Source organism: Lycium ferocissimum, chromosome 9 (genome assembly GCF_029784015.1).
Source record: "Lycium ferocissimum isolate CSIRO_LF1 chromosome 9, AGI_CSIRO_Lferr_CH_V1, whole genome shotgun sequence".
In the NCBI taxonomy this organism is placed as follows: Eukaryota; Viridiplantae; Streptophyta; class Magnoliopsida; order Solanales; family Solanaceae; genus Lycium; species Lycium ferocissimum.
The window spans coordinates 32,138,256-32,165,050 of NC_081350.1; the positions used below are offsets into that span (position 1 = coordinate 32,138,256).

The window sequence follows — 26,795 nt, forward strand, 5'->3', positions numbered from 1 at the left end:
CGAACACAACCCCAGTATACGTATACATAGCGCGGCCTTAGGCCCAATAACACGAGTGTTCATCATTAGCGATTTACATAAAAGAACCGAGAATCATGCTGAAAGATACAACAACGACATATTGAAGTAACGATTCAACTCATACATGTATTCATGAAGCCGATTGAAACCGGTTTTTCAACTATTTATAAAACATCGAGTATTCTAGACCGAGACTCGGGTATCAAACACAAGTCTATATTGATTACGTGCTAGCTCACAACATTCTAATGAAAAGTCTTGAATGAACTATGAAACTAGAGAATAGAAGTTCTGCAACTATTCAAGGAACTAAGCTTAACTATATTTCTAAGGCAATTGGTAACGTTGTAAACGAACATGGCGTAGGGATGATAACGTCCAAATCCACCCTATTAATTAGAATGAGCACGGTCATATGCAAATATAACTTACCCAACTATGAGTTGGGGTCGATCCCACAGAGAACAATATATAGGCGATTAGGAAAAGTAGGAATTATCACCAACAATAGCTATGCCAAACACTTAAAGGTTATTTAGAGAGAAAATTATAACTAATTGTGAAAACGTAAACTAACTTAGAAAGCAAGTAAAATGATCAATGGCCTCAAGAATGGATAAAAAGGAAACTACACTCAAGTAACAATCCAATGTATTTCATGATTTACAAATAATGGTGAGTTTATATTACTTAGCCTCGGATAATGACTCTAAATTAGCTTCTTCCGAAGACTAACTAGACTACCTAATTAATATCCCTAAAGCAATTAGGAGCATTAAGAACACCTAAACATGGCTACAAATGGCCGCTTTATCCACTAGGTCGATTTCCGTTAGATGAGGGTTAATGCCCCAAATTCTTGTTAATTATTCTTTTCCAATCCCGAGTTTGCCTCTTCCCGAGTTTAAACCGAAAATAAATGGGCGAGTCCTAGGGTTAGCAATTTCCCTTAAGAAACATTAAAGAACAAGAATAATTAAAACAACATTAACTCACTTCATTAGGAATAAAAATCATTCAATACATAAGCAAAATAAGAGTTTCAATCCAAACTTTAACAATGTATACTTCTATAAACAAGGTTCAAGTATAGAAATGAAATACTACACACTTAAATATTCAATACATAGCAAGGAATTGAAGAAATGAGTAAAGAGGTAAGAAATTTCTCATCAAAACTTCAAATCTTCAATCCCCAAGTGTGAGTGTTGGAACCCTAGTTCTCCAAGTCTTGTAAATGGCCAAAGATGAGAAATAATGTCTTCAAGCTTGCTTTTGTAGTCCCAAAATTTTCCCACTTAAAATTAGACCAAAACAGTCCCTGATTTTCGTTTTTTGCAAATCTGTCCCGTTTTTGCAAAACTGTCCAGTTTTGACGGTTTTGTGACATTTGTCCAATTTAGCCTCTTTTTGACTTTATTTTCGGTTGGTTCCTTCCGATCACTTCTAAATCACATAAAACCTGTAAAATAGATGTAAACGATATTAAATGCACTATTTTCTCAATCAAACATAGCAAAAAAATATAAGATTAAAGAAGAGATAAGTTGGTAAAATACCAACTTATCAAGGGAGAATCATTAACATTCCCAAACGTAGAAAGTTAGCCTCACATAGCTTAATTCCGGCCTAATACTACGTTCGTCAACCATTTGAACTTTAATTTATAGCAACACAAGTCAAAGGATTCCATATTAGCAATAATATCCATGATTTGGTCACCTAAGCATTTTATCAAACATTTGGTGGGCAAAAAGCTCCACAACCTTCTTTAATGGTGTTTCCCTTACCCAATTTCCATTCTATTACTTCTAGGTGATTCTACAATCTCAATTAAGTGTAATTAACATCATTCTCCATCCCCCATATGATTACAAAAATCTCAAGTCAACAATCCAAAACCCTACTATAGTTCGTGTAATTCTCTTTACTAAACCCATTTAGTATTCTCCCAAGAACTCATCAATTCACTACTATGAATGATTAGAGAGTAGAGCATTACCTTTTTGAAGTTCAATCCTCTTGAATTCGAGTTCTAGGTTTTCCATGTCCAAATTATATTCAGTCACAACTCTTTATCGATTAAGGGTTTACTCAAGTTAGTGATTAGGGACTTGAATTCAAACTAGAATCCTGATATAACTTATGTTGGAGGGTTCTTGAGACTTGTGACTTGTTCTCTCCTACCTTAGGATGATTTTTTGTGATTAGGGGTGTTAGGGAAATAAACTCCAAGCTTAAATATAAGAGAACACGAAAATTCGACTTTTGACCCAAAACCCGACCCTTTTCCCCGATGGGCCTGCAATGCATGGCCATCGCGGGACCCCCTGCAGGTCCGTGGTCAGAGAGGGTGTTTTTGGGCGATTGTCCCGCAAAGAGGATGCATCGCACGGGCTCTCACGCGCGGCTTGTGTTGTTTTTGCGCAGTATTCGGTAAAATGGGCATAACTTCTTGTACATAGCTCTGTTTGGGCTCCACAATATACCGTTGGAAAGGTATTTCAAAGGAATACAACTTTTTTGTTTTAAGTTTTCTCACATTCTCAACGGATTTTTACGAAATTGGTCTGGAAGGAAGACGTAAAGAAAACTTAGCCGATTCTATCGAATTTTAAGCAACTTACTATTAGCCATCTTGAGACTTATCTTATCTCTGCTCGATCTTCCGATTGTCCGGGTCCTTATATCGTTAGAAAAATATTTACGTACTACAACTTCCGTGTATGGCATTTCTTTTCCAAATTCCTAACTAATCGAGGAGGTATGGGCAGTAAATCTTTATCAACTATTTTTCGCAAAACGTTCAAAAGTTCAGTTTTTCCATTAAAACTCTAACGATACGAGTCTAACTTTAGTTCTAAGATATGGGGTGTGTGATTCCTATGAGTGTTAATTGAGAACTTAAATTCCAAAGCTTTCATTAGGATTATTGGGGAAGAGATTATGTGGACCTTATATGAAAAGGAATGTTATTTAACCACAAAGTGGGTAAGAAAGGGTAGAATTCATCCCAATTTAACTGATTGTTATGGAGTGGAATAGAGAGGGACTTGATAGCATTCATTCAATGGTAGGAGTCAATAATGGCGTGGAAATTAAGGCCTAGGTCTAGCCAAAATTTCTTAGCAATGTAACAGTGGAAGAATATATGATCAATGGTTTCCTCACCGCTGTTACATATTGGATATTTTGGTTCAATATTTATCCCAATGTGATGTAGATAGGATTTGGTCAGCAATCTAGAATGGGAACACTGCTAGAGGAAAAATTTAATTTTCTTCATTATTTTAAATGACCAGATCAATTAGAAGTTGTAGGTGACGGAAGACTCACGTTGAAGGAGGGAATATACTGAACTTGTGGAGAACAACCCATTAAAGTTGGATGACCAGTAAGGTGTGTCAGTAGAGTTGAGGTCACAACGCACATAGGTTGCTTTGCTGATAATGTTGACAAGGATGGTAAAGGAAAGTGAGTCCCAATCCCAGGAAGTACCATTCCAAAAATCAGATAGCTTAAGGGAAGATTCTCTTGGGGTAATAGCATCATGGATCATAGAACGGAGCTGTTGGAATCCATCGATCATTCCGTATGTCTATGTTATTTCCTAATCCGTGACCGTCAAAGTAGGGCTTTAGTGCAGTACTTTCCTCCTTTAAGCATATTATTCCAGATGAATGAGGTAGAAGCAGTGTGGCATTTCTTTCCATACTTATTAATTAAGGTACAAGCCCAGATTATGGTTTGTGAAAAGTCGCCACGCAAGACTAGTGAGTAATGCAAGTTTTTTTTCACGAGCTTTTCTAAGACCAAGACCACCAAGACATTTTGAATGTGATGTCTCCACTTATCATAGTGTAATTTCCTTTTTTGATCAGTGGAACCCCAAAGAAAATCACGTTGAATTTTATCTATGATATTACAAATTTTTGTGAGTAGATAAAAGTACTGCATAGAGTAAGACAGGATGGCATTGAGCGTGGATAGACAGGATGGCATTGAGCGTGGATTTAGTCAGCACCATTCGACCCGCTAGATTGAGGAAATTAATCTTCCAACTGGCCAATCGTTTCTTCATGTTATCGAGGATATATTGGAAATCTTGAGGCTTAGGTTTATGGTGCAGTATTGGAAATCCAAGGTATTTTCCAAAATTGTCAGTTGGGCGAATCCCAAGAAAGTCCTGGACCATGTTCTTAGTGGTGATGTTACAGTTTTTGGGAAAAACAACTTTGGACTTAGTACTATTTATTTTTTGGCCCGACAGAGCACAAAAGATATTAAGGCAGGGTTGAATAGTTTCAATAGACTTTGTATTACCTTCTCCATTAAAGTAAGATCGTCGGCAAAAAATAGGTGTGAGAAAAAAGTCCCATTTTTATGAATGGAAACAGGTTCCAGTTTAAAACATCCACTTGATGCTTAATGTAAATTGATAGGAGTTCCATATATAGAATAAATATGTTGGGGGACATTGGATCCCCCTGCCGTATACCCCTAGTAGGCGAAAAATATTCAGTTTTGGTGCCATTTACTAGTATAGCAATTTTGCTAGAACTAATACAATGCATAATAAGCTTGGTGATCTTTGGAGGAAATTTAAAGAAAAGAAGAGCACGGTGTACAAAAGGCCATTCAATACGATCAAATGCCTTTTCCAAATCAATTTTTAACTTGATGCAACCTTTTTGGCATTGGTTGTGGTCAAGTAGTTTAGAATTTCTTGTACAAGGATAGAATTATCACAAGCTCGACGACCTTTGAGAAAGCTGGTTTGAAAGGGGCCAATAAAGTCCTGAAGGATTGGTTTGCGTTTGTTAACGATAATTTTAGTAATAACTTTATACATAGTATTACATAGTCCTATAGGACTAAAGTTCTTAAGATGATTAGCATTGGGGAATTTGGGGATAAGATAAAGAAATGTATGGTTTAATGGCTCCAGGAGATAAAGTGTTTTAAACACTTGGTGGCAGAAGTGCAAAATGGATTTACTAACGATGGGCCAATGTGTTTGGTAGAAATAAGGATGAATGCCGTTAGGTCCTGGGGATTTTAATGGTTTGAAGGAAAATAGGGCTTGAATGACCTCCTGGTCAGTCAACGGTTTATCCAAAGGAGAGAGGTCAAGATTGTGGAAACTCTTGGCACAGTAGTAAGTATCCCTAAGCGCAGTGGAGGAATGGTCAGTAGTGAAAATCAGTTGGAAGTAAGAAGAAGTGTGAGCAATTATTTTTTCATTATCAGTAATCCAATTTCCTTGGTCATCTTGGAAGAAAGAAATTTTATTTCTCCTTCTTCGAGTGATGACAGAGATGTGGAAAAATTTAGCGTTGACATCTCCATCATTGAGCCAATTTATTGGCGATCTAATTTTCCAGTAGTCTTCCTTTATTTTTAGTAAGTTTTTATAATCAGTGGGGAGGGTTTGCTCTAAGGTTTGAAGAAATTGGCTCATGGGGTAATGCATTGACTTTTGGATACCAGCTAATCGAGCTAGGAGATTCCTTTTTAATGGAAGATATTACCAAAAGTTTCTTTACTCCAAGGATTAGTTTTTTGTTGAAGAAGAGAGGTGGCAGTGATAATGTCATTATCCTGCCAACTATCTTGAACAATAGCTTTAAACGAAGGGTGGGCAATCCAAAAGCTTTCCAATCTAAATATCTTTTGAGTAGGCCTACGACCGCTATTGTCTAAACTAATAAGTAAGGGGTTGTGGTCCGAATAAGTCTTAGGAAGATGACTAACGGGCACATTAGGACACATTTCAATCCATTTGTCAGTAATAAAGCAACGATCCAACCTCTCCATAATTAAGCCCTTATGTCTCTTCCTATGGTTGGACCAAGTATAATAACACCCTTTAAAGCCTAAATCAATTAGTTTGCATTGGTTTATACATGACCAAAAGGTAGTACTCCTGTAATAGTGGACAGGTCGACCACCCCGTTTGTCCTGTGTGTAAAATGTCATTAAAATCACCTGCTAGTAACCAAGGGTCAGCTATAGTTTTTGAAAGAAGACGTAAGGTATCCCATAATTGATTTCTAACTACAGAATTAGTACTGGCATAAATAATACTTAAACACTAAGGTTTGGATGCAGTTCTTCTGTATCATAACATGGAGCTCTTGTTGAAAGTGACGAAGATGAGTAACAGTGACCATATTAGCTATCCATAGCAAAACAATACCTCACGTACCTATAGATGGAACCTCAATAAAATCGTCAAACCCAAATTCATCTCTAAGCCCTACATGGTTTTCCATTTTTGTTTCAAGCAGAGCTACCATACAAGGGTTATGAGAATTAATGAGGTCATGAAATTCCTCTTAAAGGTGGGGTTATTTGCACCCCTAGCATTCCAAGCAACAAAGCAGGTGGGTCTATTCATTAGGGTTCGAGTAGTTGTGAGATTTAGGGTCACTGGATGATCCTTAGATGAAAATTGGCTTGGCCTCAGTGTTGGGGTCAACACCACGACGTATTTGGCTAAGTCTCTGTTCATTACAGGCCGTAGGTCGAAGGAGCTTTTTATCAGTGCCACTGGGCAATTGTGAATGTGCTTTTTATCCTCTTGTTCTGGAAAGATCATAAGGGCCATACTTCTGAGACTTGATACTTCGGTGAACGAGCCCCGTGGAGGTGGCATTCCCCCTTCCACCCCGATTTTGTTGTGATTTTGAGCTGGGGGTGGTGGTGAGAGAGGTGGCATGTTCAATGGTGCAGGATTGTTGGCTGGTAGTGGTGGAACATTCATTACAAGGGGGTTGAGAAGTGGTGGAAACGGACCGTGGACAGGGATCGGTTGCCATGAAAGTAGTTATGGGTTGGCAAGTATCACTTCCTGGGGTGTAAAGAAAGGAAGGTGGGGACGTGGGTTGAGCTGGGATTGAAGCAAGTTTGCAGATTCTATAGGGCTTGAAGATTGTGAAACATGTTCGGTGCGAAGGCTGGCACTAGCGGATCCAGAATGTTGGCCATCCATACTTGATTCATGAAGTTGTCTGTTGCAAGATTCATACCCTCCGAAATCAGTTGTGCTAGGGAATTCTGGTTTTGTAGTATGATCAATGTTTCCTCTCCATTGACCATCAGTGTGAACATAACTGCATGTCCCTCCAGACCTTGTTCCAGCCAGGACTGAGCTTGGTGAAGGGGGTGGACTGGTTGTGTTGCAACAATTCGTGGGTGTTAGGCAACCAGTGGAAGTGCGTTGCTCATTTTGGTTAGTCGAGTGCTTTGGGCTTGTCAAAGTTGTGGGGGAAGAAGGTTTTTGTTCAGTATTAAGAGTATTATGAGAAGTAGTAGTATATAGAAGTATATTAGTGGAGATAGAGTGTGAAGAAATAGGTAATGATTGAGGATCTTTATAGGCAGATATAATATGGGGCGGATTGGTCACAGAAGGAGTGTTAGTAGAAGCAAAACTTGGAGTGTGATCTTCCATATCTATTTTCATGGCCACTTGGTCAAATTCCCCCGCCATTTGTTCGTTTGGAGTGAAAGAGAGGTCAGATTTTTCTGCTAAGTAAGCCTTAGGAGTTTTTCGTAACCAGTAATAATAGAAATAGACTTAGGTGTCTCATTATTATAATTTGAACTCAGTGTGCCTAATACGTTTTGTCCAGCTGTCTCTTTTACATTTGCATAGGACAAACTTGCAGAAGAGGAAAAGGTTTTAGGGTATGATGACAGCCGTGCATGGGTTTGTAAAAGAGTGGGCATCTCTATGAGCTCTTCACCCATTGGAAGAGAGGAAAATTTATTAGCTGACAAAATAGGGTCTTGAGTGATCGGAACAGTAGACCTATGTATAGTACTTTTTTGATGGAAGAGATTTTGTCCATTCTTATCAAAATACTTATTCACATTTTTTTAGCAATTTAAGAAATAATTTTTTTTTTTTTTAAATTATTAGCTTCTATTAATATGCATTTTATTATTTTGTTCCGTTTAGTTGTTATTTTGTTACCACTATTATTATCATCATTATTATTATTATTATTATTATTATTATTTTATTTTAAGGATTATCATAATTTGCATTATAATCATTTTGATTTTTTACATTATGCACAATTAGCATTTGTTTTGCAAATCAAATAATAGCATTTATTTATTGTTGACTTTCAATATATTATCGCACGGATATTACAACGCCATTTATTTTTTTACTAATAAATACATACTTTTATATGAGATAATATTTTTAACGCATGTTAGCATATAATTAGTTAAAATGGGTCTTTTACTTAAATTTAGAAGCCTACATTTTAATTCATCATCCCACTATTAATCAATGGCCTAATTAATTATTTTCGGACCAACCCACTATTGATTCGGTCCATTTACAATCAGCCCATGTTTTAATTAATTGACCCAGCCCAACCCATTACCCGTCCGACCCGCCCCGGCCCATTTCATTCCCTAAAATGAAATGGGTAGGTTTTTTTTTTTTTCCCTCGCCGCTTTCCCCCACCCTCCCCCCCCCCCCCTCCCCCCCTTTATTCTCTCTCTCTCTCTCTCTCTCTTTCTCTCTAAATCTAGCTCTCCACTCACCGCCGCACCCCCACTCTCCCCACTCCCTTTTTGTCTTCTTCATCGTCATCTCCTTTGCCCCACCACGCCGTTCCTTCCCTTTGCTTCCCAACCTTCGTCCCCCGCTCTCTCTTTCTTACACAAAAAAAAAAAAAAACCTATAAATAGTTGGGAGTGGAAACGTGTTAGAGGGAGATTTTGAATAGAAATCCTTGCAAGCAGAATGGCAAGAACCCCCGAAAAATACGAGTCTTGACCGCACAAAATTCCCAAAATATTCTTTGATAATTCAAAATATCGAGTCAAAAATACTAGAACATTTGTTTTCCGCTTTTCATCGCAGTAGGCATCGTGAATCCGAGCATCGCAAGCTCGGAGTTGGTAGTTTTCGAGGTAGATCGGAGATTCGTAGCCTCACTTCGCTGCACCCGAAGCAGGTGATTCTTCTTTTCCTTTTTGGTGTCTTTCATGTTATTTTAGGATTAATGGTTCTGTGTTAGTTCATTTTACTGTTTCTATGTGATTTGTGTATGTAGTCTAAATATATGTATATGTATTAATAGAACCGTGTTCGATCATATTCGTGTTCAATCTTGATTTTAGTTTGAAAAGAAATAAAGATTATATAAATCAATTTGACTAATAATTTAAATAGTGATTATGTGAACTAATTTAATAGTGGTGATTAGTTTGTTGTTGCATTCATTAGGAGGTATACCATGTTTAGTGTGAATAAAACATGCTTTAGAAGGTCATTTTCTAGGAAGTTTTGCTGTGTACATTATATATTGGTTGTGTTCTAGTTAATCATGATTTGCCTAGTTTGTTTTTTAATTTATTAAAGAGATTTAGATGTTGTTTGATCAATGGCTAGTAAGGATTTCAATGTGTTGTATTAAATGTTCAGAAGTTGCATAATACCATGACTTCTTAAAGTTGATTATGTCATTGGAAAAAAAAAACTTGTTATTTCCTTTAGATAGGAGTTTGATGTTATAGCGTGTACCAAAGAATATGATATTTGGGCACTTGTTATCTAAATAGAAGCCTGGTAGTCATTTTGATTCTTTGATCTAGGGTGTCTAAATAATGGGCTGATTTTCCCAAATTTTATTTCCTCCCTTAAGCAAATATGGTTAAGACACTTTCATACTTCCCTTTTTCTTAGTATATCCTGCAGTTTCCAGACATCTATCATATGCCAAATAGAATATGAATTTAGTATGTATATCAGGTGAATATTCGCTTAATGTTGTGTCCCCTTTCTTTGGAGTGCCTTTGTATGTCTTAGAATGATGTCTTAAGTATGTCAACAAGTTGGAATTTGCTGCTATTTGAGTATTTTGTGTCATCATAGATAGGGTATTATTAAATAGTTTCTAAAATATAGATTCGGCTGGGGTTAGTATATTTAGTTGGGTTGGTGCTCTCTTTGCTTTGTTTTTTTTTTTTTTTTTTGCTTTATTGTAGTGTCTTACGTTTGGTTTTACATTTATGGTAAAAATATGTTGGCTAGATACTAAAGTAGGCAAAATGGAAGAATATACCTAGATATACAAAGTTCTTTTTAATTCTATATAATCGATGGTATAGATAGTTGATATGTTTAGTATATGTGGGATATGTCAAAAATTTGGTTAAATTCCTGTTTAATATTTGGGCCTGTTCTTCTTCCTTTTGTTCCCTAATGTCCAGTAATTCTCCCTTCCCTTTTTATCTCTGTTTTATTTATGTTTTCGTAATCGATGTGTAGGCTTTGAAACATGTTGATTAGTTCATAGCGCCTTTAATGGACAAGTTGTTAAACATTCGATATTAATCGGGCTTAACTCTGGCTATAATGATCTAGTTGTTAAGTTAGTTTTGTTTACGCAATATGTTAGGTATTGTTTATCAGAAATGCAATTCCCCCGGGAATTTATGGATGTTGTCCTTTTTGGACACCTTAAAAGCCCTATATGAAATTATATGATTCATGAATTTATTGATGCCTAATCACATACATAATCTTTGCTTTAGCACATTTTTGTAATTGGTTTGCGTGACTGCTGTATGGTCGGATATAGTGAATATACTTAGTCCATATTATGTGCATCTTCGTGGAAATGAAACATGTGTTGGCAGATCCATGTTACAGTCCATTGTCAGCATAGTGTTTAAATTTTGTGCGTTGTTGCAAGCATACTTCATTCGAAGTATGTATATAAGTATACTTAAATATACATAGTATATATAGTCTACTGAGCTGTTTTCAGTTTGTGTTTTACATGTTTAACCTTATTGATTGTATACTAATCGTTTTCTTTCATTTTTTTGCATGAACTCCTCCTACGAGTCCCTGGACTCGTCTCCCTCCGCATTCGGTGTTGGGCCAAAGCCCAACATAATATTCTCGAGTCAGCCCCATGTTACATAAAATGATTCACCGAAGAGAAATCTCCAATCCGCAAGAATATATAAAGGAAATCTATTGGGCCAAAGCCCAACAACATGAATAAAAGATAGAAAAAATACATTCCAATATTCATCACTCTATTCTATTTCCCTCTCGCGCATTTAATTTGCCTTGTATGACTAACATTTTACTTTGTTTCCTTTTCTTGGCTTAGATGAATTCTAGCAAAATTTAGTGGTTTAGCTTTAGTAATGGGTAGTTAGCTTAAGGAAGACTAACATTAATGCCATAAATTTTTATTCTCCTCTTTTCGTGTTAAATTATCCAATATTCATTTTAGAATAATTGATTTACAAAATGGCATGGCTTTATATTTCAAAGTAAAGGAAATCATTTTTTATAATTACCATAATATACATTTCAAAACACCACTAACACGCAAACATAAGCTCAAATACGTTTTTATAAATAATTCTCTCACATATTTAAAAAAAAAAAAAGTGTAGTAATAAAAGGGATAAAGTAAACTCACCTTAGCTACTTTGATATACTCTCAAAAGGCAAATCAATTAATATCTCATCATTTGAGTTGTTTTAAATATTTATTAAAATATTGCATAAACTCGCATTTTCTTCTACTTATATGCAAATTATCATATTTTTGCAAATATTTTTAAATAGCATTACTATACTTCTATTTGAAGCATTGGCAACATTTACAAGATTTTATTTTAAATAGCATTTTTAAATCTCCTTTATGCAAGTTATTATATTTTCTACAAGTCTTATTTTATTTTCGTGTAAAATCCTAACAATATTTATAAGTCTTATTTAAATAGCATTTAAAATCTTCCTTTATGCAAATTATCATATTCTTCTAAATTTTATTTTAAGCAACATTCTTATATTTTCTTAAAACCTTAGTGGCACTTGGCCCTTTTCTTAAAATCTGAAGCATCTTGTTTAGCCTTAATTAATTAACCTAAGTTTGGACGGATAACCGTAAGTTAACGGATTCTAAAGGATGCCTAACCCCTTCCCTTTAGGATAATATAGAACCCTTACCTAGAATCACATCGGTTAAAGTGCAATTAACGGAGGTTTAGTTTTAACTTTACCTTAGTTAGCATTTAGGTGTCCTAATTCAGACGTTAAATTAATTAGGTGGCGACTCCTTAAAATAAAGCAAAATTAGGAATCTCCAATATATTGTACTCCGCTTTAACCCGGTTAAAATGGGGTATAACAAGATTATTATTGTTATTAGATGAAGAATAAGTCGAATTGTGATGATGACTTTTATCCTTGGTATTGTTCAACTTATTCAAAGGAGCAATCCCATGAAAAATTATCAGAGGAACTAGATTGTGTTTGACTTAGACTGAAAAGTTAATTTTTGAGAACTCAAAAACTTACCGGATTCCATCGATTTTTTTTTTTTTACATTAATACCTTCCTTGGGAGATGGAGTGGAACCTAGGACTTCCGGTGTGTTTACGTCGCTCGATTGGGTGAGCCCATTCTCCTTTTCCCTGTGAAGGTCACAGTTTCCCATTCCGATGAGGCTTTAACAGATTGACCCGGTGGTTATGGGTCCTTTGACATTGGAATAGAGTGGGGACATTTAAGTTGATTATGCCCTAACCTGCTACAACTAGTGGAAAGAAATTCCTCTCTTTCGTAGATGATTTTTTGTAAATGTGAACTGATTTGAATCCGGTGATGAAGTGTCTAAGAACTGGATACACAACCGAGCATACTGACCTCTTAGAGTGGCGCTTGTGCAAGCATCCACTTTTAACAGCGTACCACTGGAGTTTCCGATCTTTTTTAGGAGCTCCCCGTCACAGAATTCTGTAGGCATTTGAGGGAGTCGTACCCACACTGTGCAATAAGTTTGTTTGGCTTCTCCGGCAATAAAGTTAGGCTCCCAACGCTTTATGGACAAGAAATGACCATTAATGAACCAGGGATCATTCTTGAGGGCGTTGATCATGTTTTCCTCTTTATAAATTTTACTATGAAATAATCGTGTCCGAGGAGAATAAGAGGAAAATTTTCGGAGGGTTTCCATAGTTCTTGAAGTTTTGCTTTGAGATAGTGGTGTAAATTTTTTTTTGCCTAGTAGTTTAATGATAAGAGAACATTTCCAAGGCCACACTTTCAGACGCGAATGTCTGAAGTTGCCAAACTTCAGGAGAGAAGTGAGTATTCATGGAAAAAAATAAGAAGCACAAGACATAGATTACTTAAATGACGCGACCAAAATATGATATTTGTGCACTTTTCCCTTTACTTCAAGCTCAAAGTCATTTTGATTCCTAAAAGCAAGGGTGTTCACTTGTCAGTGAGATAAAGTTTTAAGAAAATTTAGTTCGGCATTTTTAGAGTCACTTTTAAAAAATACATTAAAATTAAATTAAATTAAATTCAGTATGGTCCGATTTTCTCATTTTGGTTTTGGCTCTATATTTTAGCTCATTTGAAGTAATTTGAGTGTTGAATTATTGAAAGTCGAAAAAAGCAATTTCTTGGAAAAAATGACTGCATGTCAAGCAAAAAATGGCTATATTTATGATGTATGTGTCTTACGTTCATATAAAAATGACTGAACTTATGACAAAAATGGCTAAATTTCATGCAAAAAAGGCTGAAGTTCAGGAAAAAGATAATTGTGCCTTGAGTTCGAGCAAAATGGTTAAATTCCAATCATATGTGTCTTAAGTCCATGCAAAAATGGCTTAAGTTTGGTGGCTTTTAAATTGCCTGAAGTTTAGGCTTCGAAAAGCCAAACTTCATGCGTGAATGTCTAAACTTATAAAAGATTAAGAACTCTGGCTATAATTCAAATGGGGTCCTGAAATTGGCTATCTATGCAATTCCCCCGCTTATGGATCTCCTGGACTGGACCGCAAACACAAAATTATCCGAAATTGGATTAGCCCATCACATACATAATAATGGTCATTTGCACGATCACCCTTCCAAGGCACTGGTCTTTAATTTTTGTCCCTCAAATTGGTGGTCTTTAATTTTTGTCCTTTGCTTAATACCGTAAGGCTTAAGGTTCAAAACTCAAAAATAAATAAATCATATGACAGAGTTTCGTAGCAAAGTTAAGCCTATTTGAGCCATAGTTAGGCCTCAGGCAAAATTTTGAATGCAAAACTCTACCACAGGTTGCTAATCCAAACCTCTATCTTGCAATTTTTTTTTTACTAAGCTAGGATTCAAATCCAGAACCTCGAGGTATTACGGGAAGGACAAAAATTAAAGACCGCCACTTTGAGGTAGGGGTGGGCGTTCGGTTTTTCGGTTTGGCTATTTCGGGTTCGGTTTTTTGAAGGTGGACAAAAAAACCAAACTAGTTCGGTTGGATCTTTCTGTTTCGATTTTTTAAAGTTCGGTTCGGTTTCGGTTTTTTCAATTCGGTTTTTTTAATATAATATTAGAATCGATTCCATTGACTTAGTTCATATTCTCAAAAGTAATTAAACATGGGATAAATTGAAATCAAAATCAAACAAACGGGAAAAAAAAAAAACTATAATCATGACATAGGATTACTAGGTGTTATATACATATCGTAAGAATAATTAAGAAAACACATAAAGGACATACATTAATCCTAAAGAATCATCCTAGTTACCTTTTTTTGTTAAGGCTATTTGATTTTTTCAATTGAAGTGAAAAATTAGGGATACAAATGCAAAAGAGGACTTATTACAATTGAGTTTTTTTTTGCTTTAAACTTAATGGGCTTTGAACTATTTTAATTTTTTTTTTAATGTATTAAATTTCGGTGTGCGTTCGCGTTTTTCGGTTCGGTTTTATCAAACTTCGGTTCGGCTATTTCGGTTTCGGTTTTTTGACGATGGACACCAAACACCGAACCAAACTAGTTCGGTTTGTTGAAGTTTCGGTTCGGTTCGGTTCGATTTTTCGGTTTTCGGTATTAGCCCTACTTTGAGGGACAAAAATTAAAGAGCAGTGGGTTTGAAGGACAATCCGCACAAAAAAATGAATAATAATCCGATGTTCCAAACGGGTCGGGTTAACCCGAGTCTCTATCAATTCAATCCCCTGACTCTAATCCAATCGTTCACTCACTCTTCACTCTCTCTCAGTTTCAACTTTCAAACACAATGGAAGCTGTGACTATTGCTTCCCAATTCTCGCCGGCGACAGGATTCCGGCTATCATCTCCGGCGAGTTGCCGTGCATCAGCTGCTCCTAAACGGAGCCTCAGCTTTTCGCCGTCTCCGAAATGTTCTCTATCCACCAGCTTTATCTCCCCTTTTGTTGGCGGCAGTGTACTAGCGGACTTCTCGGGTCAGAGAATCCGACCCGATTCTCTTCACCCTAATTCTTCCTCTAGCTCTCGCCCTAAACGTGCCGTTGTCACTATGGTAACTAACTACCTTTTTTTTACTTCCAATTTGTACTCTAGTGTTCTTTCTGCTTGCAACTCAAATTAAACCTCGTTTGGATGGTTGTTACATAATGTATCGCATTATATTGTATTGTGTTTAAGAAAAGAAAGATAAATCATCTCGTAAAGTTAAATTGTTTCTAAACATAGAAAAGGGACATTCTCTTTGGGACAGATTAAAAAGAAAAGTGCGCCACATAAATTGGGACAGAGGGATTATTGTACTGTAGTGCCACATAAATTGGGACAGAGGGATTATTGTACTGTACTGTTTGTTTTGATGAATAACAATGTTTGAATATATTGTATCATTTTCCGTCGTTACATAATGTCAGACATTGGCAATTTGAAGGATTACGAGAAAAGTAGGGTATGGTGTAGAGCTATCATAAAAAGGTAAGGTAGAGGATAATATATGTTTATTAGATAATAAACAGAGACAAATGAGAAAAAAAAATAGGTCACGGCGTGATCACACCAAATTGGTTGTTACATAAAATGGGACTTTTAGTCGTTACATAATGATGGACTTAACGGTACGATACAATAAAATTTAAGTAACAATCAAAATAAATAATGGATTTAAACTAACAACATAATACAGTACAATGGGTAACAACCATCCAAACAAGCTGTTAGTGGTTGAGGCATAGACAAATATGTTTTTTTTTTTTAAATCTGAATAATTAGGAAGATTCTTAAAGATGACAACTTTAACATGACATGTTGCTTAGGGAGAAGTTCTGCTGTGATGAATAGATGTTTACTGTGGTGGAACTAATATGTTATTAGAATGTGGTATGCTATCATAATGCAGGAACTACACATGTAATTATGTGTTGATAGAGAAATAGAAAAAAGACACACTTAGGAGATTGTTTTTCAAAATTAGTTCAGTAAATAGTGTGGACATTCGGGCGGAATTGAGGATTTTGTTAAATAGTATTGCCATACTGTGATTGCTCAATGAGTCCATGGGATGAAAACCATGATGACCAGGGTTCAAATCCAAGTGGAGAGTCCCTCCCTGCCATCCCCCCAAAATTAAAATAAAAACAGATGTAGGTGATTTCTTCCCATCTATAAGTCTTGGTGCGTAGAGTTACTTGGTACCTATGTAGTTGTTTTGATGAAAGGTCGCACGTACCTGGTGGAATAGTCGATGTGAGCACTGACCGGGGTTATAGAAAAAACTAACAATATAGCAACTTGTAAGTTGTAATTCATCTGCCTGAGTTGTTTGGATATGATAACCTCTTAAAGCAAATGTTGGCACTTAGTGATTTGGCAGTTTGTGTCTAAGACCCAAATTATATTGCTTGGTTTGGTTTTGTAGAAATTGCCAACTCAAAACTATGGTAATTCATGTGATTTGGTTTGTGTGTATTATTTATCATAGTAGCACAAGAAGGTGCTGTAAAGTGGATTCTGATAATATGTGTAAAATAATAAAATATCAAAAGATCCCAAGTCCCAACCATTTTAAGGCATCCAAGAAGTAAACTAAACATTTTAAGAAAATGGTAAACTGAGCTAACTTCAATATACATGTACAAGTTAAGATGTTTTACATATGTCAAAACATGAACTAGTCAACTAGGAAAATGAAACTGTCATACCGGATGACAAGAGTTACGCCTCTTTGTTTTCTGGTTTTTTCTTCTTCTGTAATACATAGGATGGTTTTGTTTGAATAATTGAATTTAGATGCTAACCGCTCAAATGAAACTGTAAACACCCAAGAATATGTCGAAGAGCTTTATGGGTTATGGAGAGGGAGTTTAGTTGTTTAAATTAAATTAATTGTCCATAAAAAAAAGGGAAGAAGTTAATAGTCAGTGCTTTCTTTTGAGAGATTTGGACTCTGGATATTATGGGGATGAGTGGTTAAGCTCCAAAGCTATATTATGCTATTGACCTATTGTCCATATGAAGTCAAGCATGTGATGCTCATTTTTTAAAGAAGGGATAATCAGAAGTAATTGTAAATCAGGTTTAGAAGATGATAGGCGATGGGAGTTCCCATTGTCCGGGACATAAAAATTTAGAAAACATCCAATAATTGTGTGACAACTCTTCCACCTGGCAATTGTTATTGCCAAACTAAACTCCAAACTTTGCAGTTAATGTTCAGCAGCTTTATCTAACTTTAGGCCGTTCGTAGATTAAAATGGTCAGGAAACATGGACCAAATGGTCATGGCAGGAAGTATCAAGCTTGCTCTATGCAGCCGGTATAAACAGATCTTTTCCAATGACAGCAGACAGTTGTGGAATGCTATTTCTAATTGCATATTCTGGAATGCTAGGATGCAGAGAAATAATAGGTGCTTTAGTGATGGGGAGGGACAACATTTCAGCTGTAAAGGCCAGATGTTTAGAAGTCTCTATCTGTGGAGTAAGAAGAGTATTGTTTCTGATTTAGACTCACTGTTACATTTAATGCTGTCCTTCAATCTATAGAAGGATGCTCTATTTTCAGTTGTAAATTTTCAGTACCTTCTTGCTACTATTTAATAAATTTCCTACATTTTTCATCCAAATTAAAAAAAAATATTAACATGGTCAGGCCTGGTCCATTTTTATTTTGGGCTGCTTCAGAATTTTAAGTGGCTGTATGGCCTGAATAAAAGAGCTCACTGAAGAGTTTTAATGATTGCAGACGTACAAGAGAAAAATAGATAGGACTAGGATAAAGAAGAATAGAACGTGGAGCAGTTTTATGTGACTACCATTGCTTATTTAGGAACTCCCTTCAAACTGGTATGATGTCTTGGAAAAACGATCTGCAATTCATTGAGCTATATGTTTCTTATCCACTGGAAAAACTGCTGATGATACTTTCTCGATTAACTTTAAGATTTTGGGTCATTAGAATAGAAAGTAGTGGCGGCAGCAAGCTTGGAGGAAGTATTCTTTCAACTGTTATCTGTTGATGCATTAATATCACAAACTTTTGTATGTATAACTACGGATCAAAAAGAAAAAAGAGCACTTCTGTATGTACCTTGTTTTCCCATTAATGTGATGGAATTTTGAACGGAAAGTTGTATAGGTATTTTCTACTCTGACTTTAATGCTCTAACCATGTCCACATTATTGGTGACAGGTTATTCCTTTCTCAAGGGGAACTGCATGGGAGCAACCTCCTCCAGATTTAGCATCTTACTTGTATAAGAACCGAATTGTTTACTTGGGCATGTCTCTAGTTCCATCAGTGACTGAATTGATACTAGCTGAATTTCTTTACCTTCAGTATGAGGATGAGGAAAAGCCAATCTATCTTTATGTAAATTCTACTGGAACAACCAAGGTTAAAACTCGTTGCTTTCTTTTTATTTGTCTTGTACTTTTATTATCTTGTGTCCTTGATTGCCTGGTCAAATGTTCAGCTTGTTATATTGAAATTTACTTCGCTAGTTTTCTAACGAGATAGTTTTACAAAAGAAGTTGAAGTTTGGTCTAAATGTATCAAATGGATAATGGTTTCATTTCCTTTAATAGGCGCTACTCTGAGGTTTTTCTATAGGTATTGCTTGCTAGAAGATAAACTTGAACGGGTTAAAATTTATTGCTGCAGGCACTGTGCTTGATCTATGTTATGTTCATGTTAGAAACAATTAAGACCCTTTTGTTTTACCAATTTGATGCTGATATTCTTCCAACTTCAAGGAAGTTGAGTATGATATTGACAATTCATCTGAAAGCTACCCATGATGCATTTCTAGTCTCAGAAATGCACTATAGGGGCAGTTCTATGAAAGTAAATTGCGATCTCCTTCATTTCACCGGAAGCACATTTTGAGATCCTAATCATTTAGCTGTTGTAAGCTCAGTTTGAGTTTCTAATAGGCTTAGTTGAACCTTGTTTACTTCTGATTACATATAATTCGAACATGTTTTATCATACTTACTTTTAGATAATTTTCTATTTCACAGGATGGTGAAAAGTTGGGTTATGAGACAGAGGCGTTTGCTATATATGATGTTATGAGGTTACATATTGCTTCTCTACCCATTTTGCTTATTCAAGTCATATTTGAAGACGTCTGTTTAGTGTTGTTTTTTGTTTTTCTTTTACTAATTTGTTTTTCTGATAGTGATCCTGTGATAAAAGACCTGAATGGTAAGATTTTTGTGTGGATAGGATTTTGGTTCTTCAACAAGATAGATTTAGAATGGATCCTTGAAGTTTTTCCGGTTGTTATTTTGGACTCTTCAGTCGTTCTTAATATATCTTTACCAGGAAAAAAGAAAGGAAAAAGATGTAAACGTGTTTCGACCTTGGTAAGCCTCTCTCAAGTCATAAGTTGATGTGATAAAGGTGCACCAGAAAATGAGAGAGCTGTGGTAGGCTGATCTGCGGAAAAGTATGGTTCTGTTTGTTTGTTCAGAAGGATCTTCACTCAGAGTAAATTGGGATAGAGGACTGGGGCCATAGTGCTTGCTTTCTTGCCATATTCTAGTTGGTTCTTATAAATCACATGACAAGACACAAACTGTTAAGTTAATTTGGCAACTGAATTTGTAGGATTAGAAATCAGATGATGTATACAAGGGAAGAGGGTGCAACATATTTTAGCTTACCAAAATTGGTATTTTCTGAACAAGAGGGTGGATGGTTAAAACCCAAGTGTTGTAGTATTTTACCAGTGTATTGCAATACAAAATGTAGGTCTCCAGTTGATATGAGCAATCCCTGCCTGTGTTTCCTATTGACACTTTTACAATTCACAAGACGTTTGAAGTGTTCCTTGCTTGCACCAAAATTTAACCTTAGACTCTTCTTTTCATACTAAACCATTTGTTATCCGAACTTATAATTTATAGCCATTATTGAAATCTTTTTATTCAGCTAAGGTTTATATTAAGGATCTAAACTGAATGAATAAAGTTGTCCCCTCTGTAACAGTTAAGTTTTTTGGATGAGGTGGTTCACACAGTTCAACATAGTATTAAAGCAGAAGCAATGGTCCTTGGTTTGAGTCTCACCACCTATCAAAAAAATATTTGCACATGCCTAACCTAAGAAAAAGAACCATGCTGTGTGTGAGGGGGCATGCCGGACCTAGAATAAATGAAGTGTCCAATCTCTAAAATATTAAGCTTATACACTCAGCGGTTCACACATTTCAACATTTTGTATAGATGTTTATTACTCCCTCCGTCCCAATTTGTTTGAAGGTTGACCAGTTTGGGAGTCAAACAACTCTTTTCTTGACTACGATTTTTTCCAACTATTTTCATATATTGTGAATTATAATTATGCAGACTTATAGTACTTTTTATGTAGTTTTCAAATATGTAAATTTTATTATAAAATACTCGAAGAATCTATGTTTAAAATTAAGTCAAAGAAAAAACTGTTTGACTCCCAAACTGGTCAACCTTCAAACAAATTGGGACGGAGGGAGTAGCAAAATAAGTAATACAACAACAACAACAACAACCCAGTGAAATCCCACATAGCAAAATAAGTAATATTGTGTGAAAACTAGACAGGCTTTTTAATTACAATAATGGTCGACATAAAGACTTATTTATGTAGATTATTTTAGGTATTCTCAGCATCAACACTTTCTGAAATTTCTGCTCTCATACCCTCGCTTGCGCTACACTTGAGGAACTTAATGATAGACTTATTCTTCTGGGATTCCTTTGTTTCTTTTAGCAATCTACAACGGACACCTTCATTTTTTGCTGCAGATACGTCAAGCCACCTATATTTACTCTCTGTGTTGGGAATGCATGGGGAGAAGCTGCCTTGCTTTTAGCAGCTGGTGCAAAAGGAAATCGTGCCGCATTGCCCTCATCTACAATTATGATTAAGCAGGTCATTTGGAGGCCTTTACTGTTCCTGTCTTCCTTTCTCCCCATTTACTTCCCATTTCTTGTTTATATCATTTAAAAATATTCTCTATAACCTGTCCCCTGAGTTCCTCTGAAACATCGCAATCTTACATGCACATAACCATGACAGATATTAAAGATGGAATTGCTAATGCACATATATCTTTGCAGCCAATTTCTCGGTTTCAGGGTCAAGCAACAGATGTTGAGCTCATGCGGAAAGAAGTAAAGAATGTCAAAGCGGAATTGGTATTGTTTAAAGATTTTGTTAAGCTTAGTGCTTGCTTACTTACTGTGACCAAAGTTCAAGGGACAACTTTGCCACTTTTAAGGATATTCATTTTCTGCCTTGTGATATGCATTTTTGAAGGATTGAAGATGAGCACTATATTAATGAGCCTATTTTTCTAACTTTACACATTTATTTTTAAGGTGAAATTGTATTCAAGGCATATTGGTAAATCACCTGAGGAGATTGAAGCAGATATAAGACGTCCAAAGTACTTTAGTCCTTCTGAAGCAGTAGAATATGGAATTATTGATAAGGTATCACCATTAAGTAACTATCAATTTTTCAACTTGCTTCCTGATATGAAAGGACCTGCAGTTCACATTTTAACTTAAATGTCTAAAGGTTCTATACAATGAGAGGGGAAGAGAAGATAGAGGAGTTGTATCTGATCTGAAGAAGGCCCAACTTATCTGAAAGGAATCAAAAGTCCCATTAGCCATGAAACCACAGGGATTGAGGTACGCTTCACTTAACTAATATTAGTTTTGTTTGCAAAGTAAACAATCTCAAACATTAAAATTCATTTCTAGGCCCAGGGTGACGTTTGGCATCTACCTTTCACTGGCAATTCATCAACAAGGCTATTCCTCATCATGAACGCTCCCTTTATTCTACAGATTCCCTCGAACTTTATTAGCGGTTACCAACCGGTACAGCTACTGTACTTGTTTAATACAGATCTTAGTCACTTAGATTCTGCATTCTGGGTTAGCTCAATGGAGTAGCTTATAGAACGCGTGTAAAGTTTGGAACTACTCAGAATGTTTAATTAGATGTTCCAACATTTCAGTATAATATTCCAACTGCAAGTCTGTTCACCAATTTGTTAAGTGGAGACCTTAGAAAGGTGAAACAATTAGACCCAATATTTGTTTGTTGAATGATGCAGCATCAAACTACTTCATTTAGTTCATTTTCTTTTGTAACAATGGCTAGCAAAAGGTTTTCTTCGCGAAGAAACTATCATCTTCACTCTGGATCTTTCCATCACTCCATGAAGTTCACATCCTCAATCAGACAGATGTTTGCATCTGCAAAAATCTTCGTCCATCTGCACCACTTACTTAATGCTGATGATTCCCATATTTATTTAACTGAATGAGACGCTCTAGCTTGACCAATTACATAATCTAGAACTGAAATTACTAGTTATTTTCGTGGGTGCCCCACCATTTCGATAATTGCCTCTCTTCTGGGGCAAAACTTGGAAGAGAGACATCTGGAGAGAAAACAGTTGCTAGATTAACTTGGTGGGGATTTTATGCTTTACAACTTGCAACTACAACTTTTGATAGTTCCCTTTTTGCTGCTTGATGGTAGCTTCATGATTACAATTTTTTCTCTGACTTTTTCCTGATTAAGCTTCTAAAATCATTACAGCTGATCGTCTCCATTTATCCTAAAATGGCAATCCTGATTAAGCTTCTAAAATCATTACAGCTGATCGTCATCATTTATCCATTTCGATAATTGGCTCTCTTCTGGGGCAAAACTTGAGAAGAGGGACATCTGGAGAGAGAACAGTTACTAGATTAACTTGGTGGGGATTCTATGCTTTACAACTTGCAACTACAACTTTTGGTTGTTCCCTTTTTGCTGGTTGATAGTAGCTTAATGATTACAATTTTTTCTCTCTGACTTTTTCCTGATTAAGCTTCTAAAATCATTACAGCTGATCGTCTCCATTTGTCCATTTCAATAATTGCCTCTCTTCTGGGGCAAAACTTGGGAAGAGAGACATCTGGAGAGAAAACAGTTGCTAGATTAACTTGGTGGGGATTCTATGCCTGACAACTTGCAACAACTACTTTTGATTGTTCTCTTTTTGCTGGTTGATAGTAGCTTCATGATTACAATTTTTTCTCTCTTGACTTTTTCTTGATTAAGCTTCTAAAATCATTACAGCTGATCGTCTCCATTTATCCTAAAACGACAAGTGTATGAAGCAGATATTAAGGAGTGACGGGTTGAATTTGAACTTTTATAACTGATGCCTCTAAGCTTTACAAGTGTGTAGATTATTATTCATAGTGGATTGGACCCATTCAGGGAAAGTGCAATTTTGCTTCACCAGTTCAACCCCATTAGGGTCACTGTCCAAGAATTTGGTACTCTTGGTGCTTGCTATCAGCTTCTTGATCTATTCTTCTGTTTCATCTTTCATACATGGTGCCAAAGTACAGGGATTTCAGTTGCAAACTCATTATGCTCCTCCTTGTGATTCTTATGTGAATTTGAGGGGGTCTATGACTTGATGGTCAACTTGCCTTGACTTGCATGATAAAATATCACTTGGGAAAGGGGCATATGGGCAATGCACGGTTGTTGATAGAATTTTGCAGACACTTTACAAACTTTGGTGAAGATAGGACATCATGGAAGAAAAAGGTTCATATAGGCCATATCTACTAATTGGGAATAGGTTTTAGTCTTGTTAGTAAGTCGACTTTAAATATATTGCTTTTCTAGTAGTATTTTGATCTTATCATAAATATAGAGAACTTTTAAGGGGAAAAAACACCAATGCCACTACACACAAAATAATTATCCTTTCATGCTCTTTTTAACTTTCATACCTCTAAAACTATTTACCCTTTATACTTATTGTAGCTTTTTTATAAGTAGTTGTCTATTTTTCCTTCTTTTCTTTTTTATTTCTCCACTTCTTATCTTCTTTTCTTTTTTCATTTTTCTTGTTTTTTTCTTCTTTTTTGTTCATTCATTTTTTCCCCCAAATCACGCTGTTTTTCATTTTTTTCTTTGGAATTTTTACCTGTCATAGCTACCTTTAAGACTTATTTATGAATAATAACTACCTTATTTTTTTATTTAATTTTTGTAACTTTATTTTTTCAAAATTACATTTCATAACTAATCCAGTAACTTTTGAAATACGTATGCCTCTTTATTTTCCCTCACTACACATTTATCATCTTATAGGATACCTAAAAAATTCTCTCTCTTTCCCTTTCCCCTCCTGCCGCCTCGGCTCCGACATCTCCTTGGCGCCGCCGGCTAAGGGGCTCTTCTGCCGTCGGTGATGCCAGAAAAAAATTCTCTCTCCTATTGCCATCGGTGATGCCAGAATCCATGGCTTCTTCTCAGATCTAGACGGTTGTCGAGCAAGTTGATCGGATTTGGAATAATGAACATCACAACCATAAAGCTTAAGCTTTTTGTGATTGCACAGTATATATCTGATTCAATGATCTAGTAGAAGTTGATTTCAATTCCCTACTTTTCTTGGAGTTATTACCAACATGTAAATGCGACTCAAATATGTTGGAACTCAACTACTCCTGCAAATCGTGTTAATATTTTTTTTCCTTCTCGTTAAGATATGCATATGCTCAGTTACAATCTTTTCAAGTAAGTATGGCACTTAGAGATATAATGATGCGAAGAAGGTGTTTGATGAAATGCCTCAAAGATATATTGTTGCCTCTCTTGTTACGATATCATGTTATCTTGATCATGGGTTGGTGAATAAGGTAATGGATGAATTTCGTCTGGTTTCTACTAAGGATAATGTTGGCTGGACAGCTATGATTGATGCTGGTTAGAAACAGTGAAATGAAAAATCTTGGGAAATATATTTCAGTATATTTCGTTGTATTTCAATGTATTTCTAATTTCTGAAACAGTTTCTGATATATTTCATTGTATTCCATTGTACATACACATACTACAATTTTATATTTCTTAAACAATCAACCATATTTCATTGTATTTCAGTGTATATTTTTCTGTATTTGGAAGTATTTCTAAAAGTTTGGAATGGAGTAATTTGGAGAGAGAAAACGTGAGTTGTTATGGAACTTCGACAGTTATGCGTCATACATGGTTGATTTAATTTGACTTACCATTTAAAATGAAAGAAGAGAATCTATTCCATAAATACAGCCTATTTTTACTCTGCCAGATTTTGTATTTCAGTATATTTCAAAAATGTGAACTCTCCCAGATTTTGTATTTCCGTGTATTTCTCTATATTTCAAAAACGCGAAATACAACTAAATACAACAAAAACTAGCTACGATTTGTAAATATAGAAAAAGTAGCTATAAATTGTTAGAAGCTATTAAAAGGTAGCTGTTTTTGTAAGTTGCCCTTTTTTTTTCACCATAATCTGATTCCAATTTAATTCTACCTCATTTCTTTTCGTTTTTTTTTTTAATTTCATATTTCTTTTTTTTTTCTTTTTATATCTCCATAATCCAATTTCATTCACCTTTTTTGCTATTTTTATTTATTCTTCTTTTTAATTTATGGTGATTTTATTTACTTTTTTCTCCTTCTCTAATTTCATTTCTTTCAAATATATATATATATAGCTTTTTTCTCAAACCAAAAAAACAATTTGTTCTAGCATATAGTATATCAAATCGGTATGCTTGAAGTATACTTCTGCGGTATAAAGTAACGCGATACCCACGATATATATATATATATCGACATGGTATCATACTGGGTGATCATTCTTTCAAGAAAAACACTCGGTCGTCTATGATACAAAACTTGGTATATATCTATGCGATAGGGTATTATAGAAAGCATCGATTCATCCTTCGGAAAAACACAACTCAATCATATATGACCTTTAGGTTGGTATATGATATTGATAGGGTATCATAGAGGATTGATTCATCCCTTCAAGAAAAACACAACTCAATCATTTATGATACGTATATGGTATATATCATATACTGAAAGGGCATCATAGAAAATTGATTCATTCCTTCAAAAAATACTACTCAGTCTTCCATGATACCCACATGGTATATCATATACTGACATGGTATCATGGAGACTGACAGTTCGTTCCTATAAGAAAAATGCTCAGTCCTCTATGATACCAACCTGATATATATCATATACTGATAGGGTATCATAGATGACGTATTCATTCTAACAATACTCAGTCTTCTATGATGCCCACATGGTATATATCATATACTGATAGGGTACCATAGATGAATGATTCATTTTTTATAGAAAAACACTCATCAATCGTCTATGATACCCACATGGTATATATATAATATACTATATAATGATAGGGTATCATAGAGGATCGGTTCATTCCTTCAAGAAAAACACAACTCAATCCTCTATGATACCCACATGGTATATAATATATACTGATAAGGTATCATAGATGAATGATTTATTTCTTCTTAAAAAACACTCCTCAATCCTCTATGATACGCACATGGTATATATCATATACTATATACTGATAGGGTATCATAGAGGACA

At 35.5% G+C, this 26,795-nt stretch overlaps 2 protein-coding genes and 1 long non-coding RNA gene across 4 annotated transcripts in view; 2 read left to right on the forward strand and 1 right to left on the reverse strand.

Annotated features, from left to right (window-relative positions):
* The window catches only part of LOC132031808 (light-harvesting complex-like protein 3 isotype 2, chloroplastic), a 9,780-nt gene extending 2,264 nt beyond the window's left edge, over positions 1 to 7,516 (reverse strand). The window contains exon 1 of the mRNA XM_059421709.1: positions 7,053 to 7,516. Coding sequence (XP_059277692.1) covers positions 7,053 to 7,516 — 464 coding nt within the window. The remainder of the gene's footprint in view (positions 1 to 7,052) is intronic.
* A 7,528-nt stretch (positions 7,517 to 15,044) lies between these two features.
* Positions 15,045 to 22,444, forward strand: LOC132030293 (ATP-dependent Clp protease proteolytic subunit-related protein 4, chloroplastic). Its single transcript, XM_059419867.1, has 8 exons — positions 15,045 to 15,372; positions 18,504 to 18,707; positions 19,334 to 19,389; positions 21,101 to 21,227; positions 21,416 to 21,493; positions 21,677 to 21,790; positions 21,879 to 21,994; positions 22,067 to 22,444. The coding sequence occupies exons 1-7, from the start codon at positions 15,109 to 15,111 to the stop codon at positions 21,948 to 21,950; spliced, it is 915 nt and encodes a 304-aa protein (XP_059275850.1). The 5' UTR covers positions 15,045 to 15,108; the 3' UTR covers positions 21,951 to 21,994; positions 22,067 to 22,444.
* A 493-nt stretch (positions 22,445 to 22,937) lies between these two features.
* Positions 22,938 to 23,523, forward strand: LOC132030295 (uncharacterized). Of its 2 annotated transcripts, none has more exons than XR_009408023.1 (2): positions 22,938 to 23,076; positions 23,209 to 23,523. It is a non-coding gene; the product is annotated as an uncharacterized LOC132030295 (long non-coding RNA). The 2 variants fall into 2 exon arrangements; XR_009408024.1 differs by having other exon boundaries at positions 22,954 to 23,117.
* Positions 23,524 to 26,795: the final 3,272 nt, after the last annotated feature.

What these genes read in the sequence shown, in the direction of transcription:
- LOC132030293 (XM_059419867.1), top strand. Translation starts at nt 15,109, where the DNA reads ATGGAAGCTGTGACTATTGCTTCCCAATTCTCGCCGGCGACAGGATTC. An exon ending in AACGTGCCGTTGTCACTATG is followed by an intron (nt 15,373 to 18,503) that starts GTAACTAACTAC and finishes TATTGGTGACAG; the next exon opens with GTTATTCCTTTCTCAAGGGG. An exon ending in ATTCTACTGGAACAACCAAG is followed by an intron (nt 18,708 to 19,333) that starts GTTAAAACTCGT and finishes TCTATTTCACAG; the next exon opens with GATGGTGAAAAGTTGGGTTA.